This window comes from Musca autumnalis, unplaced genomic scaffold, assembly GCF_047663935.1.
Source record: "Musca autumnalis isolate F117 unplaced genomic scaffold, ASM4766393v1 scaffold_2, whole genome shotgun sequence".
Taxonomy (NCBI): Eukaryota; Metazoa; Arthropoda; class Insecta; order Diptera; family Muscidae; genus Musca; species Musca autumnalis.
The window spans coordinates 177,501,824-177,523,440 of record NW_027411755.1 but is presented as its reverse complement, the minus strand read 5'-3'; the positions used below and the strand labels follow the sequence as shown (position 1 = coordinate 177,523,440).

At 34.8% G+C, this 21,617-nt stretch overlaps 1 protein-coding gene across 1 annotated transcript in view; it reads left to right on the top strand.

The window, feature by feature from the left end:
- The first annotated feature begins 2,355 nt into the window (after positions 1-2,355).
- Positions 2,356-21,617, top strand: part of LOC141393209 (CD109 antigen-like) — a 40,218-nt gene continuing 20,956 nt past the window's right edge. Inside the window, exons 1-2 of the mRNA XM_073966172.1 lie at positions 2,356-2,659; positions 16,385-17,704. Of these exons, the coding sequence (XP_073822273.1) occupies positions 2,607-2,659; positions 16,385-17,704 (1,373 nt within the window). The 5' untranslated portion in view covers positions 2,356-2,606. The remainder of the gene's footprint in view (positions 2,660-16,384; positions 17,705-21,617) is intronic.

The following is a 21,617-nucleotide window of genomic DNA, read 5'->3' as shown; positions in this document are numbered from 1 at the left end:
AATTTGCAAATAAATCCAACAAACAACAGGAGTTACCAGCGGAATATGTATCGAAATGGGTAGAAGAGCTGGCGCCGCCAGATAAAAATAATGCCAAACAACTTCTAAGGAAACATGCTTCCGCTTTCGTCGTAAACGATCAAAGCCAGGGTAGAACGGCAATTGTAAAACACACAATAGATACATGCGAAGCAAGGCCAATAAAACAGGCGCCCAGAAGTATTCCTCTAGCAAAGCGAAGCGAAGGAGCTGGTAAATAAAATGGAGAGAAACGGAGTAATCGAACTCTGGATACGCTGGCAGGAACAAAATGGTTCTCTACATTGGAATTGCAAAGTGGATATTGACAAGTCGAAATTTCGGACAAGGACAAAGAGAAAACTGCATTTTGTGCTGGTGATGGATTATGACAGTTTAATGTTATGCCATTTGGACTTTCTAATGCTACAGCCACGTTCGAGCGTTTGATGGAACAAGTGCTAAAATGCCTTCACGGGAAGACGTGTTTGGTGTACCTCGATGACATAATTGTCATGGGACAGACTTTTGATGAACACCTGAAAAATCTGGAAGAAGTCTTTTAACGTATCTCCGCAGCTGGCCTCAAACTTCATGTAAAGAAGTGTGCATTGTTCCAGAAAGAAGTAAAGTACTCGGGATATCGCGTATCATCGGATGGCATATCAACAGATGAAGACAAAATCAGTGCTGTAAAGAACTGGCCACGACCTAAAAATCTTCATGAATTGCGCAGTTTTCTTGGCCTTTGCACTTATTACAGACGTTTTGTTCCGAATTTTGGCAGTGTGGCAGCCAGACTATACGAGTTGACCAATAAGTCGCGACAGCCAATTCCAATTTCGGCCTACCCCATACCTGTAGAGAAGTCTGTGGTGGATAGTGACGTGAGCGGATACGGAATAGGCGGCGTGCTTTCCCATTTGGTCGATGGTACAGAAAAAGTTATTGAGTACTGCAGCGGAGTACTTTCAAGGGCTGAAAGAAACTACTACTACCACAAGTACCTTTATGGACAGCGCTTCCAACTGAGAATCGACCATTCTGCCCATTGATGCAGTTCAAGGAAACTGAAGGGCAATTAGCTCGCTGGATTGAACGGCTCCAGGCTTATGATTTTAGTATAGATCACAGGAAATGCGGTAAACATGGCAATGCAGATGCGCTCTCAAGACGCCCATGCAACCCAGCGTCATCGATGTTCGCCAAACTCACTGGGAAGGACCATACCTGATAATTAAGAAATTAAACGACGTGGTCTACAGAATACAGAAATATAAGCTGAATATACGCCTGTTCGAGACGAACAGGCTTAAGCGGGGGACCGTGTTACGAAATTGTGTTTCAATTCCTTGTTCGGCAGATCAAAGTGTGCCTATTTTTTTATTGTTTTGTCTACATTGAAAATAAATACTCATTATTATTATAAGCTCTGTTCCAGAACTAAAAAGTTTTTACAATTTTTACCACTTTTACACATTTTGTGTTCCCGTACACAAAATTTATATAAAAATCGTTTACGACTTTTACAATTTTTACGATTTTTACCACTTTATAAAGTACGGGAACAGGCCAATAATTTTCTTCAAACTATTTGGACGCTTTTTATTTTTGCAATCAATAAGAACCCGGTTTATTTAAAGCAAATAAAACAACATTTTTAAAAGATAAAAACGTAACAATATAAAATATTTAATTAAATTAATTCAGCTATGAAGTTTGTATTGAAAAAGTGATATCAAGCGAAATCTCACACATCATAAGAGTAATAGAAACTTCTACAACTTCTCTATCTTAAAAATTGCGAGCTGTATCTTCATTTCAACAGACGGACAGACGGACATGGTTATATCGACTTAGAATTTTACCCTGATCAAGAATATATATATACTTTATAGGGTCTCCGATGAATATTTCGATGTGTTACAAACGGAATGACAAATTTAATTATACCCTCCATACTATGGTGGAGGGTATAAAAATAACAATCACAATAATAAATATGTTATCATTTCACAATGCTCTGCATTTTTGAATCGAATTAGACTCAATGTTGTTATATGTAGATCCGTGTTCACCGGTGAGTAGATGACTTTAATTGAAATAAGATTCAACACATTCTCTCTTCGCGTTCTTCACTGTTATAACCAGTCGCTGCATGTTAATAACATCACAGTATAACCTTGCAAAATATTACATTAACAACTGGCAAGATAACACTTTTCACGTATATTCTAACAATTCATCACAGACATGTTTCACTGTATGTTAACAAATCTCAAATGTTATCAATATTGCTTTATATACATACATATATACATGTATGTATGTGCAAACATACTCTTCGATATTTCGTGTTTAGACTGTTTGGCGTTATTAGCCGGCCGGCCGGTAATCAATCGTTTCGATTCGGTGTTCTGTCGTCTATTACTTCGAATTGTTTTAAAATTTAAAAACAAAGTGATTCGTTTGTTCTCAGTTGTTTGTTGCTCTTAGCCAAATGCAGAAGAATTTGTTTGGCTTTAACAAAATTAATATATAAACATATGTATATATGTTAATGCATATAAACATAAATTATAAACGAAATGGAAATAAATATGGAAAACTTGCCAGATATTAATAAAGAACCAGAAAAGGGGTGAGTTTATAGTAAAACTGAGTTATGAGGCGTTATCGGTATTTTTAAATGTTTTAGGAGATATTTTAAAATCCAAACAATATATGCATTAAAAGTAACAAAAGAAACATTTAAGGTTTTTTGCATTAAAAACAACTTCATGTTTTTTTTACTATATGGATTTTTTATCTAATACTTTATAGCTTTAAGTTATGTCATCATCCTCATCATACATCAATATACATAATTCAAAATTCTCTTTGGGAAAAGGGAGGTGGATAAAAGTTATATTTTCCTCGTTTAGTTCCAATATTTCCCAGAAAATTACGTCTAGAAGGTATATATGTCCGTGTATATATATTTTAATATGACATATTTTTATTCATAGCACAGTCCATATAGACTGGGTTCGCGTGATAATGTATATAGGTGACATATTTCTGCATATTTATAATGTGACTCTTAGATCACGATATCGCAAGGACATCTCCTAGAAAAAATTCATAAAGGTATTTTTATGTAGAATTTTCAAATCTACAACTTTTGCTTGAGTCACTTTAATAAAACTTATTGCTTGTAGGAAGCAAGTCATTCCATGCGATGCCATGATTTCCTAGGATGTTTTGTATTGGTTCAGTGGAAGTCATGAAAGATGCGAGATTTTTATCAGCATTTCAACAAATTCCAATAGATATGACTTTTCTGTTTATACCCCCATATAAGGTTTTTGGGTCAAATGGACAAGTTCCAATTAAAAAAAAAAATTTTTTGGGTCAGTCCATTGAAAACGCATCGTCCAAATGGAATGGCCGTAACATGGTATTTTGGGTTGTGAATAGGTAGAAAACATGTATGTCTTATTGGTATTAAACTTGTTTTAATTAAAACATGCTTAGGATTGGAAAATGAAATATGACATGCCAGATCAGTTGAACTAATAATTATTATAATTATATTAATTTATTTTATAACTAACAAGTAAAAAAGTGCCAGTCGGCTTTGCCGATATATACCCTCAGCCAGTGTGAAGTGAAACTTTCACCTACGGACTGATCGAAGTATTTAAGGTCTCTTCAGAATTTTGTGGCCCTTTTTGGACATTTGAACTTGCCGACAATTATGGATTAGGAATTAACTGCACTAAGACACAAATGTTCAACCTTTGTGGGGGAGGTAATCTTAGGGAGGACCGATATGGTTCATTTTAGAAATTAAACAAAATTTTGACAAAATATTAGTAGGTCCAAAGTTTGGACCTAATTTATTGCCCTATTCAAGTGATATTGTCCTAACATTTTAGTGACATTTTTTAAATATTGTGGACCGGTATTGAAACTAAGTTTGGATATAATATGACAAAAACCAAATATTGGACCAAATCTGTTGAACAGTTCGAGAGTTATCGTGCTCTCCGACAGTCACATATGGTGACATAGGAATTTTTTTATAACTTTCGGGCTGTTTTACTAAGAAATATGGACCTGGCCCCGAAACAACTTTTACCGTCGTAATGGAGGTAGCGATTGCAAATCGCTTCAACAAAAATTAAAGTTATTCGAGAGCAGGTCATAAAGTGAACTAATCAGAAATTGTGTGTGTGTGAGAGGTACCAGAAGGAGTAGACAAGAGTAGCCAGATCTATATCTGGCAGATATATTAGGATGTGCGAAGTATGGATTACATCGGTCACTCCCTTCAAGAGTTATCGTGCACACAATTTTTCCGAACATTTTTGAACTTTTGTGGGGGATGTACCTGAAGGAGTGGACCGATATGTCTTATCTTCGAATTTAAACTATGTTTGGACAAAATATTACGAAGGCAAAATTTTGGATCGAATCGGCAGATCCGTTTGAGAGTTATCTTTCGCTCCAACCTCTACACACGGTGTCATAGGGGCCTTTTGCAACTTTCAAGCTATTTCCTCAGGAAGTATGGACTTGCCCCTGATGAAACTTAAACCGTCGTATAGGGGGCAGTAAATACAAGTTGCTGCAAAAAAAAATCAAAGCGATTCGAGAGCAGGTCCTAATCTGAACTTATCCGAAATTTTGTGTGCGAGGTACCCAATGGAGTAGACCGATTGAGTCCATATTGGAACCTCATCTTAGGCTGGTAGAAATTTCACGACGTGCAACGTATGGATCAAATCGGTTACTCCCTTCGAGAGTTATAGTGCGCACAAGTTTTGCGACAGTTTTTGAACATTTGTGGGGGAGGTACCTGAAGCAGTGGACCTATATGGCCCATCTTCGAACTTAAATCAAGTCTGGACAAAATATTTCGATACCCAAAATTTGAACCGAATCGATTGATCCGTTCGAGAGTTATCGTGCGCCAGCCAGACAGACGGACGGACATTGCTAGATCTACTCAAAATTGTCTGAAACGGACATCGTGCAAACATACTTGGGGTCTAAAACCATTATTTCGATGAGGCACATTTTTGGTCGTATCAAAGTGTAAATACCCTCTTTAGCCTAAAGGCTGAGGGTATAAAAAACAAAACAAAATGAATTCGAAAGAAGAAAAGTTCGAGGACAGCGAATCCGCTCCACATCCCATATGTCTGAGGAGCCTTTACCAAAGGCGAAACATGTCATGTCACATGTGTGGGTTCGAATCGTCGGCTTTTCTTTTTCACTTGCATTATTTGATCATTAAGCCCGACTCCAACGAGAAATTATATAAAAAAAAATTTTTGGATTTTTTTGTTTCTGTTATGTGCCTTTTTATTTCTTTGTCAGACATTGTTGTCTAGTATTTGGTAACACTATGCGGCAACAAAAAAAAAATGACAAAGTGAGTAAATTATGCAAGTAGAGCTAAAAATAAGGGGTTTTTAAAGTTTACATCGGATAGTAACCAAAGTAGGCGGGACAGGGAGTTCCGCCAATTTCTAGATTTTTTCGAAATATTCGAGCTAAGATATCTTGGTACATAGGGAATATTTCTGTTAAAAATTTTAACCCTTTTTTTCGAAAATCTTTCACAAACTCCTTTAAAATGTGATGACATCAAATCCAAATATTCTACAAAATTGTTCGCCATAAAAATTTACTATATGTCTTAGAATACGCCAAATCTATAAATCTTGTCTAATCGCCAGGAATCTCTAAAAATCGAAAACACGTTTTATGGTTAAAATCGGACTTCATCTGAGTTTTATTCAAAAACACAAAACATAATTTCAGAGAGATGTCTTCAAAGACAAATATATTTTTCGTCAAATTTCACTTTTGGGTCACCAAAGAAATTAATTTTAACGAAAGAAAATCTTTTATGCGACACCTGTTATGTGAAAACAAAATTATATAGCTTATAGCAAAATTTTATAGCTTACTTAAAGTTTATACCATTATCACCAACTGCGACATCTGTTGCATTGTCTTTCCAATATATATTGGTTTACGATAAAATAAATGCGCCTAGAAGTAAACTACAAAATTTGAAATTGTTTGTGATATTTTACGGTATTAAGAAATTATAGCATTTGACAAATGTGTTGCCAACTAAGTACATAAGTAAGTAATAACAGTGAATAAAAAGGATTTTTGTTATTGTTATTTTTTGTGGTTCCAGGACGAATTTTTTATCTCGCACATTTGAACCAACTCCTAGCTCCTAGCTTTAGCCGTTTTAGCTGGGCGTTGATGATGATTCAGTCAGTCACTATCACCAAACTCATATAATAGATATCCGGAAAATATCAGTATCAATGTTGCTGAAAAACATGAAAATATTTCCCAATTTTTTGATGAAATTTTTTCCTTCTTTTTTCGTATTGATACATACAAAGATTTTCATGTTTTTTGAGCAAAATTGATGCTGATATTTTCATGATATATAAAATAAATAGACATTTTATTTCTTTGGAGACCAATAGTGAAATTTGACGAAGAATATTTCTGTCTTTGACGTCATCTCTCTAAAATTATGTTTTGTGGGACCATTTTGAATAAACTCATATGAAGCCCGACTTTAAACCTAAAACGTGTCTTTCATTTTTAGAGATTCCTGGCGATTAAATAAGATTCTAAGACCTATAGTAAAATTATATGGCGAACAATTTTGTAGAATATTAGGATTTGATATGAGCACACTTTATAGAAGTTTTTGAAAGATTTTCGAAAAAAGGACCAAAAAGATCACTTTTATGAGCCACATGTGGGTTAAAATATTTAACAAAAATATTCCACATATCCTCCTTTGTAAAGTTGCCAAAGACACTATGTACCTAAAATGCAAGGATTCCAAGATATCTTAACTTGAATATTTCGAAAAAAAAAAACTAGAACTGGGCGGAATTTGCCCCACGTACTTTGGTTGCTTTCCGATGTAAACGTTAAAAACTCCGACGCACGTGTCTCATATTTGTAGCTCTACTTTCATAATCTACTAAGATTTTCCCATCATTTTGAAAAAAAAAAATGAATTTGTTTGCACAGTGTAACCTACCCATAGCACAGTGGATCCACCCATTGGCCAAAAATAAAAAAATGAATGTCAAAATTTTAGTACAACATCTGGCAACTCTGACAGCTATGACATGGACCTTTTTAAAAATATATTAGTTTTTGTTTCATTCGAACGCGATCTTCTTAAGAATAGCTTCAAAAGTCGGAACATTTGACTAATATTTTTTGTTGTGAGTACAACCCATATTTTAAGTGCAAGTAAATATATTCAAAATATCGCGAAACTAATATGTGTTGCTAAATATTATAGTGGATTTTGAAGGGGGGAGGTAATAGTTTAATTTTCATTAAAAAATAGTGTTTTAGCGTATTGTGGAATTCTAGTTAGCTGCATATTTTCTTAGTGTATTTTGTAATGCCACTTCGAGCATATACTTAAATTTGACCTAAGGTTTTAGTTATGATGCCCACCAGTGCCCACCTCGGGAATAATTTTCCAAAGTAGCTCAAGGGCTTAAGATTATTCAGTATTAAAATCAGCTGCCATCTAGTGCCAGACTATAAACGGTGGGCCGCTGCCTAGAGCTGCCCCAGAATAGGGTTTCTATGGATATATTAGCGTATAATTCTGTTATCTGACCACGTACATTAACATAATTGGTATCAGTGGCAAGATAAAGAAATCTTCTTCCAAATTCTTCCAAACGTTGGCGGTACGTGCCTTCCAGGAAGAACTCTATAAGATCTATATTAAAAATTTTACCAATTTTTAGACAAAAATGTTGATTTTTTTAATCCGCTAAATTGGTTGGATTTTACGTTGTTTTGGAGATTGTTTTGTTTCCCCAAGCCTATTTTTGCATCATAAGATAATCGGGACCCTTGTTCATGTCATTTTGCATTAACAGCATAAAACAATTCTTACAGTATACCCCCTCCAGAGGGGAAAGGGGGGGAGAATGTTACGCTCGTGGTTTCTTAAAACACTCTTCGCAGCAGCACAAAGCTGTAACCAGCGCATTAGCTTGATATTTACACGGGAAATATTTTTGGCCACTTTCTCCATACAAGTGGATCCACTGTGCATAGGTTGTCTTTATCAACACTTATTGTTTATATATACAAGCGACAACAAATTATTTTTTGAAACAAAGTTCCAATCCATGGTTCCAATGTAAAAAATGCTCCTCGAAACAATTTTTATTGTGCTAAAAAAACTTTCAACAAATGTTCGAAAATGATATCGTTTTTTAACGTTTGACGAACAAAAGAAAAACACAGGAAAAAACATTTGCCAAACGTTCGAAAATGATTTCGTTTTCGAAATTTGTGGCATACACTGGAAAAATATCAGCAAATGGTACGGTGGGTACCCATATGTTGTCTTTATCAACACCAAGGCACATTTATATAAGGTAGATGCTTGAATTGCAACATCTTAAAATTTACAAAAACAACATTGCACTATAGGTAATTTGCCTTGTATTTGAGGCAAAAATGAATAACAGCGGAATTGGAGGATTTTTCAACTTTTAAAATTTATTTAAGTTTAAAAGTGAGATAAAACAGATATTTCTACACATAAATTCGGATATAAAGAACAACGGTTATAAGCAACTACGCATATAACGAACAAAGCTATATCTTCCAATGTCATTTTCATTAGTTTTCTTATACACAACAAACTGTTGAAAACGATCACGGAAGAAAGTAACAAAAATTTTGTCCCCGCGAGTAGATTTTCAAACGAATAGAGCTTTTCAATTTGCTACAGAAGTTTTCATTTTTTCTCGTAGCATGTTTGGTATTGAAAATTGGTTATATCAGTCCACATTTTTATATAGCACCGACTGACTGCCCGATTTTGGGAATCTTCAAGGTTTTAGCCGCATTATCCTACCGAAATGACAATACTTTGGAATTTAGTCTCCCTTAAAGCATTTTTGCAAAGGATTATCAGCATAGGTCCACGTTTTTATAGAACTACCCTAGAACAGTACCGCCCGAGTGTCGATATTTTGGAGGTTTTAGTCTCATTATCCCACCGAAATGGCTGCAATTTGGTATTTAGTATTCAGTGTGGGTATAAAACATAGAATATTCGGTACAGGTCCAGGTTTCTAAATAGTCTTCAGTGAACGGTACCTCTCGATCTTCGGTATTTTCAAGTTTATAGCCACATTATTCATACGAAATGGCTATAATTGGTACTTAGTCTCCCTTGGGGGTATAAACCAATTCTGCAGAGAATTATCGGCATATATGACGGTACCTCCCGAGTTTCGATAATTTGGAGGTTTTAGTCTCATTTTCCCACCGAAATGGCTATGACAATTTGGTGTGTTGTCTTCATTGTGGGTATAAGACATTCCCGCATAGAATATTCGGTAGAAGTTTTTATGTAGCCTTCATTGAACGATACCTTCCGATTTTCAATATTTTCAAGGTTTTAGCGGCATTATTCAAGAGAAATGGCTATATTTGGTATTTAGTCTTCCTTGGAGGTATCAAATATTTTAGCAGAGAATTGTCGGTATAAATCCATGTTTTCATTCATAAAACGATACCTACCGATTTTTTGGGGATTTTGAATGTTTTAGCCACATTATTCAACCGGAATGGCTTAAACCTGATTTCAATATAATTTATGGTGATGTGCATAAAAATTGGGGCCGGTCGAACTTAACGTCGTTTTTACTTCTTGTTAACAGAGAGATGTTTCATTGAACACGTTATTATTTTACACTCCTAAATATGGAAACATCTATGATTCATAAAAAATGACATCAAAATGCTATTGGGTTTATCTAGACTTTGCTGTATTAAAAAAACGTGGTCTTGATCGAATTATTCCAAGCACTCAAGTCAATGTTCATGTCATGTTTACTGTCTTACTTACTAAATTTGTAAATCTTATCAGTAAGAATAGCGCTTTCATAAATTGGACGCAATCGCGGTATTCTGCTTCCAAAACACCCACTAATGGCAGAGGCCATTTCTCAATCGATTTTTTGGAATTTCGGTCAATTTGGAATTTTACGTTATTTGGGTTGTACTGTATTCCAAAATGTGGGGTTGATCGCGCTTTTCCAATTATTGAAGCCAGTGTTTATAGCGTTTTTGTAGTCACGCTTACTAATTAAGGATATTACCTATAATTATACATTTTTAAAAAATTGGGCTGACCGCGATATTCCACTTCCGAGATGACCACTCAGGATCAAGACAGTTATTACCATAGCATTGCAATCAATTTTTAAACAATACGTTCAAAATTATCTTTGATTTCACGTTTTCTTAAAAAATGTTGTGGGGGAGGTTCCCTGGTCACTCCACTGACCATTATAAAAAAAGCTAAAAACATATTCTCAGACCTAAAAACTCCACACACAAAATTTCATCGAATTCGGTCCAGCCGTTTCGGAGGAGTTTAATTTCGAACATCATGGCAGTCTCGAAGAATTTTATATACATAGATATACACAGAAAAAAAATTGTAGCCATTTGATAAAGAAATTCAAAGATTCAACTAAAAATTTATCGATTTTCCGGCAATAAAAAAAATTGTCATATTGACAAAATTCGATAAAATTATTTGATCACAAAGTAAAAATACAGTTTGATAAAATAAAATTGTAATATTGACTAAAATATTTATCGAATTTGTTGATCTTGAACTGATAAAATATTTCACATATTGACAAAAATATTTATCAAAATATTCCACATTTTGATTGATAAAAACAAAAAATTGTTGAATGCATTTTTTCAATCGATAAAAAATGTTCATAAATACAAACCCAAAAGCCACAAAAAAGATACATACACACATAAAAATGCCAAACAAAAAGCAACATCACACACATAGGTACATAAAAATAACAAATACATACAAGAAATAACAGATGAAAGAAAGAAAAACGAAAGAAGTAAATAATTATTTAGTGCCACACTTCAATTTTAATAAAAGAAAACAAAAAATCACTTTTAAATATAAAATACAGGGAACATCGTTGAACGCTTCTCGTTAGTTGTGAAATAAAACACATTCTTCTGTCACATGGAAAATCATCAGCGGAAAAATGGATATCTGTAATTACAAATATATTACATACATATTTCAAATATATAAAATGTATTGACGTTATTACCAATATCACATGCGGTTGCTTCTTTGTCCAATAAAATATTCTTATTCTCCTTTTTCAGATAAGTGAATTCAATTATAAAATGTATTGGGAATTTAATTATTTGAAAGACACCTTTACTTTAAGAACCACTGATTTATTTCTGCGCTACCGATCCACACACAACTACTGCTTTAAAAAGACTGCCAAAATTAACTGACGGTTAAAAATATTATCTGCCCAGCGTTGCCAGTATTTTTTAGACTCTTTTCCCCAACTTGTCCAAAACTTTTCCCCAAAATTCCCCAGTTTTTATTGAATTTCCTCAAAAAAATCCCCAAACATTTTTTAACAAATAATTACAAAAAAATCAAAAGTAGTTTTATTTTACTATTGAAATTCATATCGCTCATTTACTCAAAGAGTGACATAACTCAAAAAATGGGTTTTTTTAGTTAGCATTTTCTATTTTTTCTAGGACTTCTACTTTATCTTGTGTCAAATTTTCAAGTTGATATCTCTAAAACTCAACGAGTTACAGCTTATTTTCTAGGAGTTTGGCATAAATCATCAAAAAAGTTTTTTGAGTTTATGAAGCACAAAAACGCTTCAAGTCATACTTGATCTTGCACAGAAATTTAGCACTGATATCTGGCTAGTTCTCTACGAAATATGGTCCAACTAGTTATTTTAGTTTTTGTGTAATAATCTTTTTAAGTTGGGAAGTCAAATTTCAATCGGCAACTTAAAACGAGTTTTTCTCGAAACTTGATTTTTTGAAATGTGTCACTCTTTGAGTAAATGAGCGATATCATTAAACTTGTAAAGTATTCTATACACTTATATATGCATTAAATTAACGATATTGAAAACTTCACTTTCAAGTGATTCACAATCATTAGTCTCATTGGATTTATATAAATTTGTATAATGAAAGAGTTGTAACATTTCTTTTGGTGGGTCAAAATTTCTACAACAAACTGAGTTGTTAGAAAATTGATTATTTATTCTAGTAACTCGTACTGCATTTTATTTCTGAATATGGTTCAAAATAGGAGACTGCTTCTACTTAAAAATTACTTGTTGGAACGGGAAGCACATTTAATACCATCTCCAATTTACGAATGATAACTTTCTCCATTGCGATTCGCAAACAACCGTGGAGATTTTTGTGTTGACAACTGGTTCTAAAAAGGTTCGTGTAGACCTAAAATTGTGTTGACCCAGTAAATTGCTGCAAATATTGTGGTGAAATTGCTTGTAAGTTTAAAAATTGCATATTTGTAGGCATCGGTTTCAGCATTTGTATTAATAGCGTTTAAGATATTCGGCACTGGTATTTTTAACTTTAATAATTGTTTACTCATTAAAAGTTCAAGTCAAAATTAAAGCCTAGGTCCATGGCTCTTCATGGTAAATATGCCGAGCCGTTTTCGATCGATTCCACTATTCTTCAATATCTTCTTAATTTTTTTTTATAAATGGTTTCAATATTCGAGTGCACAGGGAAAAATGCATATTAGTAGGGTGCATTGGTTTGAAAACTTAGATTAAGGCCCGTTCTTACATCTTTTCTTTAAAATCATTTTTTGTTATACCGTACTTTAAGAAAAATAAGGAATAAAGTTCGCATTACCAGGGATCTGTTATTACATCTTCCATTCCATTTCAAGCAAAACAGTCTGAATACATCAAATTTACTCAAATCGGATTGGTTTATTTGAATTTTCTCTCAAATTTTCTTGTGTTTGGGCGCACTTTAAATTTTAACAGGAACAAAAGTTCCTTATAATTTATCTGACACTTACTATTAAAGCAAAATTGTAGGAATAAAAAACGGATTATCTGTCCGATATCGGCCAACATTTAACTACAAAAAGGATATAATAACGGGCCTAAGCATATTTATCTGTTTTATAATTGGAGCCATGAATGTTAAATAAAGTTTAATTTCATCATTGCCCATCAATCCAGAAATCATTTCTGCAGTTAAGTCCCCTTCAGCAGTAGAAATGATGGAATATATTATTTCAATTCAACCCACTGTCATAAATTATTACAGCTGGGACCAGTTAGTATATGATGCATGTTATTTGTGTGTGACGCGTGCGCTAGTACCACTCACGTACTGAAATTAAAAAGATCAGATCTGAAATAAATTGTCCAAAAAGAAATTCCCCAAAAATCCCCAAATATTTTTCAGATTTCCTCAACATTTTCCCAATTCCCCAAGTCGACATTTTTTTCCCCATTTCAAATAAAAATTCCCCAATTTGGGGAAAAATCCCCAATACTGACAACGCTGTATCTGCCTAACTTAGGTTCATTAAAAAACAGTAAGAAACTTATTGTATACATACATACAAGCCTCCACCCGAGCACAAGTAGATAAAGAAACCAAATGCCAAACAAACGCATCATTCCTCTATTCCGCAAAAATGCCCATAAACATAGCAACGACCCTCACATCTCATGAAAAAACACAGCACATTCCCAGTGGGAAAATGTAATCGATGGGAATCGAACGGGTAATACAGAGCCACTATGTTTTATTGATTACCGAATACATTATTCGTAACACGGTGCATGTCCTAGGAAAATAATATATTCCTTTATAGTATCCATAGAAAGCATCGTGTAATCTATGGGTATATTCCCAGTGGGAAAATTGGGAACATATTACATTGAAAATATATTTATTAACGCATTATAAGCAATACGTTCCAAAACGTATCCGTAAGAATCGAGAAAAGAATATAATTGGACAAAAAGTGAAATTATTAAATATATTATAGAAGATGCGTTATAAAATATACCGTAAAGAATCGAACGAGTAATTCCACTTGACAAAAAATTCATATTAATTACCTGTTACATTCCCACTGGATACGACAAGGGTTCTTTAGGAATACATAAAGGAATTCATATACTGGAATGCATCGTATTATGTATGTATTCTCTTTTTATAAATAATTTATTCCCCTGGTATGCCTTAAGTAATTTATTGGATTAAAATAGAAAACCATTAATTTTAATTCATTTTTTATTTATATTTAGAAATATAAGGATTTTATGTAGTTAAAAAGTATTCAGAGAATACAAAAAATATTCATTCATTAAAAACAGAAATTAAAACAGTTCATTACAATTTTTTAAAATTAATTATTGCGTTTTTTTTTTTGCCAAATGCGCTTTTTAAATTGACGCACTTTTATGAGGTGTATCGCCTTTCTTATGTCTCTTTCGTACTCCTTTTTGTCATATCCCTCACATTTTAGTACTTCTACAATTCAAAAGTATAAATTATAAGAAAAAGGAATATGGAATTTTGACAAATTATTCTTACCAAACATAACATTATTTATTACATTTTACAAAATTACGTCTTTATTGTTACACGACACAAACAAAACTGGCAAATTTATGCTGCGACTTGAAGGCGTCGGCAGATAACGGGACTACAAAAAATACAAAAAGAAATATTGCATTCCCTTGTCGTATCCAGTGGGAATGTAACAGGTAATTAATATGAATTTTTTGTCAAGTGGAATTACTCGTTCGATTCTTTACGGTATATTTTATAACGCATCTTCTATAATATATTTAATAATTTCACTTTTTGTCCAATTATATTATTTTCTCGATTCTTACGGATACGTTTTGGAACGTATTGCTTATAATGCGTTAAAAAATATATTTTCAATGTAATATGTTCCCAATTTTCCCACTGGGTTGTTGTAGCGCGCTCTCTCTCCATGCCGTAAAAAAGTTTTTTTCTCTCGCTCTTGAGACCGAGAACATGCGACAAACGTTGAAAACCATTTTAACAACAGAAATTCATTAATAACCATAAACAAATTTCAAGAAATTATTTGTTTGAAATCGTTTATCGATCGCTTTCTAGTAGCATTTTCATGTTTCATAAACATTTCCCTATACATATGTTATCACCATTCGACAAAAATATGGTGATAAAGCTTTTAATCAAAATTTTCAGGGTGGCTTTTTTTTCTGTGTAGATTATTTATTGCCTCAAACCACACTTACACATTTTTAATACTTTTTATTCAGAAGTAACCTTATAAAATCTGATAAATATCAAAAAACGGGCAAAATCGGGGTTGGAAACCTAGTAATACCAATGCAGAAAGTAATGTGTTCCAGGTGGCAAAATCACAGCCAAACACGGCCAATTGAGTATAAGTCTATATGAAATGAGTTTAAGAAAAATAAAATATTTATTTTTGACTTTTTATGGTTTTTGGTCGCTCCCAAAATGTTTAATCTATATTATGTAATAAATAAATTCCTCTCGCATTTGCCAATCTATTCCATTTTACATATATTTATATTTGGTTTATTTTTCCGCGGTTTTAAATACATTGAAATATCCCTTATAATAATATAATATTTTTTTATTTTTTCTTCGAAATTCTCACTTTGACGATTTAAACCGCGAAAATGGAGCGATTTTGAAAAATATCATTCATATTAATACATTTTGACATGTTCTTTTTTCAATGCCAACTAAAAATATATTATTATTAAAAGTTGCAAAATCGACTTTTTGCCTCAAAAACTGGGCAAATTACCTATAGTGCATTGCTTCTATTGAAAATTAAATATCAAAGAAAATATTGAATAATAGGGTCGTTCTAAAAATTTTCTCAGGAAAACCATAAATAAATTTTGAAAATCCTCTAAAATAGAACAAATTTGAATCAAATTTGAAATAAAGCATTCAGAACTGCCGTAGGTCATATTAATTACACGTTTAGGATGAAAAGAAGTATTTTATCGTAGCAAATTTCGAAATTTAAAATTTCATGAGTAGACCCTATTACATTTTGAAAACCAAATTTCACTTCTACCTTCTACAAATATGTTCCTTATATTACACATGTTCCTTATATTATATGCAGCATTTATATCGAAACTATTTGAAAAATGCAAATGGGACCTTTATACAAACAACATAACATTATTTTTGAACAAACAAATTTCCAAAGTAAAAAATGTGCTGAAAAAATATTAATCAAATGTTCCAAAGTGATATGGTTTCATAAACTTGTGGCAAACAATCGACAAATATCAGCAAAAGGTATGGTGGGGTAATACATATCACAATTACAGCCTTAATAAACATGAAAAAGTGAATATCTCAGCTAAATAACAATTATATATTTCTCATATTTTTGCAGTTATTATACTATTGTAGCTCCCGGAACAATTCAACCCGATTTGGATTATGCTGTAACTGTGACATTGCACAAAAGCACAGAACCCGTTACCATTAATGTTGGCATTACAGGTCCCTACTACAATGACAGCAAAACCATTGAATTACAAGAATTTTCATCGGAGATGATTATTTTCAAAATTCCTCCGCAACTCAAAGAGGGTGACTACGAGTTGATCGGCGAAGGTATCAAAGGACTGCATTTCAAAGAGTCTCACAAATTGTTGTATAAAAATGAAGAACCCAAAATCTATATACAAACCGATAAGGCCACCTATAAACCAGGAGATTTAGTGTTGTATCGTATTTTGGCCTTAGATAGAAATCTAAGACCAGCCAATGTACTGGAACCGCTAAATTTGATATTACGCGATGGTGCCTCGAATCAAATCAAGCAAATAAAAAATCTACAATTTAATAAAGGAGTACATCGGGGAAAATTTCAGCTATCCGAACAGCCAGTGTTGGGTGATTGGAATTTCGATATTCTGACCGAGGGGAATCAAAGCAAAACCACGAAAAGTTTTGAAGTGGCCAAATATGTGTTACCCAAATTTAGTGTTGAAATTGAAACAGAGCCAGAAATAGGTCTTCTGGATAAATTAATGAAACTTACAATTATTTCTAAATATACCTATGGCCAATCGGTTAAAGGAAAACTTAAGATTGTTGCCAAATTACGGCAGTATTCGGAAATATTAGCAACCGCAGAGAAAACAGTGGACATTAATGGCAAAGAAGATGTGGAATTTAATTTTTTGGAAGATTTCAATTTGATGGAAAAATCCGATGATGATGATGTTTACACTGATTGGCAAATACAAATCGAAGCCACTGTAACTGAAGCTTTTACGGATATAGAACAGTACGCCACAACTGAGGTAAATCTAAGAGGATCTCGTTATACCATCACACTTTTGGATTTTCCGAAGGAATATGAAATCAACCATCCATTTGAAATTAAAGCATTGGTGAAATGTTTAAACAATCGCCCAGTAACAAATGCCAAGACTAAAGCTCAACTTAAGATATGTGGGGCATATTATAGAGATTTCAATGCCGTCGAAGATGGTCTTGTCTTTGAGTCCGATGTAAACTCAGATGGTATTGCTGTCTTCTCAGTTAACATAACCAAGGAGGCAGATTATAGATGGATGTTGTTTAAATATGAAGAAGCAAGACATTCGAAGTATGGTTTACACGCTAAAAGAAGATCTGATGATAAAATTGTTCATGCCGACGGAAGTGTTGGTCATTTGGATTTAAGAATTCAAACAGAAAGGTAGGTTATATTGCATGTTTTTTTTTCATTAAATATTGGATAAAACAAGTTAAAAAAAGTATCAGTCGGCTTGGCCGACAGAGATATACCCTCAGCCTGTGTATATTGAAACAATTTTTTCCCAAAAAACGTATGTATTTAGAGGGTTTTAAAAATTTTGAACGCATGAACCGACAAAAATGTTGATTAGATTAAAGATCAGAAGTTTTGCGGGGGAATTACTTAAAGGAATGGATCGACATTGACCATTATGGAAGTCGATCTCAAGCCACTACATATGGTGCCATAGGGGGGTTTTTCGCCCTTCGGGCTGTCTGCTTAAGAAGTGTGGTTTTGCCATCATAATTGAGGCAGCGAATGCAAGTTGCTTCAATAAAAATAAAATTGATTTGATAGCAGGTCTTAAAGTGAAGTTAGCCGAAATTTTGTTTGGGAGGTACTGGATGAAGTGGACAAATATATTCCATATTTGGACCTGATCTATATCTGGTAGATATATTAAGATGTGTTAAGTATGAACCAATTCGGTCACTCCCTTCAAAAGTTACCGTACGAACAATTTTTCCGAACATTTTTGAAATTTTGTGGGGGAGGTACCTGAAGGAGTGGACCGATATGGCTTATCTTCGAACTTAAACTATGTTTGGACAAAATATTACTAAGGTCAAATTTTGGACCCAATCAGCAGATCCGTTGGAGAGTTATCTTGCGCTCCAACCACCCCACACGGTGTCATAGGGGTTTTGTGAAACTTTCAAGCTGTTTTCTCAGGAAGTTTGGACTTGCCCTTGCTGAAACTTGTACCGTCGTATGGGGGGCAGTGAATACAAGTTCCTAAAACGAAAATCTAACCGATTCGAGAGCAGGTGCTAAACTGAACTTATCCGAAATTTTGTGTGGGAGGTACCCGAAGGAGTAGACCTATTGAGTCCATATTGGAACCTCATCTAAGTCTGGTACATATTTCACGATGGGCAAAGTATGAACCAAATCGGTTACCCCCTTAAAGAGTTATCGTGCGCACAAATTTTCCGAACATTTTCGAACTTTTGTGGGGGAGGTACCGGAAGGAGTGGACCGATATAGCCCATCTTCGAACTTAAACTAAGTTTAGGCAAAATATTACGGAAGCCAAAATTTGAACCGAATCGCTTCATCCGTTCGAGAGTTATCGTGCGCTCCAGCCAGCAGGACAGACAGACAGACAGACGGACGGACATGGCTAGATCGACTCCAAATTGTCTGAAACACATTTCGTCCAAACATACTTGGGGTCTAAAACCATTATTTCGACGAGGCACATTTTCATCGTATCAAAGTGTATATACCCTCCTTAGCCTAAAGGCTGAGGGTATAAAAATAATTAAAACTAAGCGAGGATGTAAGGGTGAATGCCATATTATTCGCTTTCGAAATATTTCTCGCGGGATTTCACGATTTAGTGGAAAAATCAGCCGCAGTCGCAAATATAACATGATAGACAGTGGCAAGCGACCAATCAATGCTAAGGTAGAGTCGTTCACTGAGCTCGGATTCAGATTACAGACTCAGCTTTTGGCTAACGAGGTTATTACACTTTGATATGATAACAAGTAACAACGGCGTTAATTTGGATCGGGCCGATCTTTGTATACCCTTCACCAAGAACCTGTAAATAAATAAATAATAAACAACTGCAAGTACCTTTCGTTAATGAATGTGCTAAGCTCTTCCTCTACGTAAAGGCTTATTCCTTGGAGCAGCAGAATATCTTAACTGATGTTAATGAGTTTATATTGACAAATTTCTGAGGTCCAAAATACCAAGTTACATCCACTTCAGAAGTGAATTCCGCTTGAATAACCTGGCTAAAACTTTCAAAATACAGAAAATCGGGAGTACCGTTTTGTGGGGGCTGTATCTAAACGTTGACCTGTACCGAGAAATTATTGGAGGAATGTTTTTTAACCCCAACGAAGACTAAATACCAAATTTCAGTGTCATTTCAGTTCGATAATGATCCAGAAAACTTTAAAATACCGAAAATCGGGAAGTACCTTTATATGAGAGGCTATATGAAAACGTGGACCAATACCGATAAATTTCTGGTGCAAGGTTGTATACCCCTAACGAAGACTATATACCATATTTCAGCCATTTCGGTGGGATATTGATGCCGCAACCTTTACAATACCGAAAATAAGGAGGTACCGTTCTCTAGGTGCCATATGAAACGGCACGTGGAAAGTTGTACACCCGCAACGAAGACTAAATGCCGAATTTCAGCAATTTCGGTAGGATATTGAGGACACAACATTCAAACTACCGAAGACTTGGACTTTTACCGACACCTTTCAGGTGGAAAGTTTTATACCCCCAACAAAGGCTAAATACCAAATTTCAGATATTTGGGTGCTATATTGAGCAAAAAATATTAAAAATCGGGCGGTACTGTTCTATGGGGGCTATAACAGAAAGTGGACCTATATTGACAAATTTCAGGTGGAAAGCTGTATACCCCCAGCGAAGACTAAATGCCACATTCTGAGAAATTTCGGTGGGATATTGAGGCCACAACCTTCAAAATACCGAAAATCAGGAGGTGCGGTCCCAGGGGTGCTGTATGAAGAGGTGGATATATACAGACACATTTCAGGTGTTTCAGTTTTATACCCACCACGAAGACTAAATGTGAAGTTTCAGCCATTTCGGTAAGATATTGAGTCCACAACTTTCAAAACACCGAAAATCGAGAGAAACCGTACCCATGGACTTCCTTCAGCCTACCTAGAAAGTTTTCCTTCAGTTCTTCCATAAATACTTCTTTCAGCTCGTCTAAAAAGGCTCCATTCAGCTCGTCCATAAATACTCCTTTAGATCGGCTACCGTCTGCTCGTCTGCAAACACTCCCTCACCTGTAACAACTCCTTGAAGGCTCCCTTCACCTCGTCCATAAAGACTCCTTTCAGCTCGTCTATAAAGACTCCCTTCAGCTCGTCTATAAAGACTCCCTTCAGCTCGTCTATAAATACTCCTTTAAGCTCGTCTATATACACTCCCTTCAGCTCGTCTCTAAAGACTCCCTTCAGCTCGTCTACAAAGACTCCCTTCAGCTCGTCTCTAAAGACTCCCTTCAGCTCGTCTACAAAGACTCCCTTCAGCTCGTCTATAAAGACTCCCTTCAGCTCGTCTATAAAGACTCCCTTCAGCTCGTCTCTAAAGACTCCCTTCAGCTCGTCTACAAAGACTCCCTTCAGCTCGTCTATAAAGACTCCCTTCAGCTCGTCTATAAAGACTCCCTTCAACTCGTCTCTAAAGACTCCCTTCAGCTCGTCTACAAAGACTCCCTTCAGCTCGTCTATAAAGACTCCCTTCAGCTCGTCTATAAAGACTCCCTTCAGCTCGTCTATAAAGACTCCCTTCAGCTCGTCTATAAAGACTCCCTTCAGCTCGTCTATAAAGACTCCCTTCAGCTCGTCTATAAAGACTCCCTTCAGCTCGTCTATAAAGACTCCCTTCAGCTCGTCTATAAAGACTCCCTTCAGCTCGTCTATAAAGACTCCATTTAGCTCATCTTTAAAAACTCCATTCAGCTCGTCTATAAAGACTCCCTTCAGCTCGTCTAAAAAGACTCCCTTCAGCTCGTCTATAAAGACTCCGTTCAGCACGTCTATAAAGACTGCCTTCAGCTCGTCTGTAAATACTCCCTTAAGCTCGTCCGTAAAGATTCCTTCAGCTCGTCTATAAAGACTCCCTTCAGCTCGTCTATAAAGACTCCGTTCAGCACGTCTATAAAGACTCCCTTCAGCTCGTCTGTAAAGACTCCCTTAAGCTCGCCCGTAAAGATTCCTTCAGCTCGTCTATAAAGACTCCCTTCAGCTCGTCTATAAAGACTCCCTTCAGCTCGTCTATAAAGACTCCCTTCAGCTCTTCT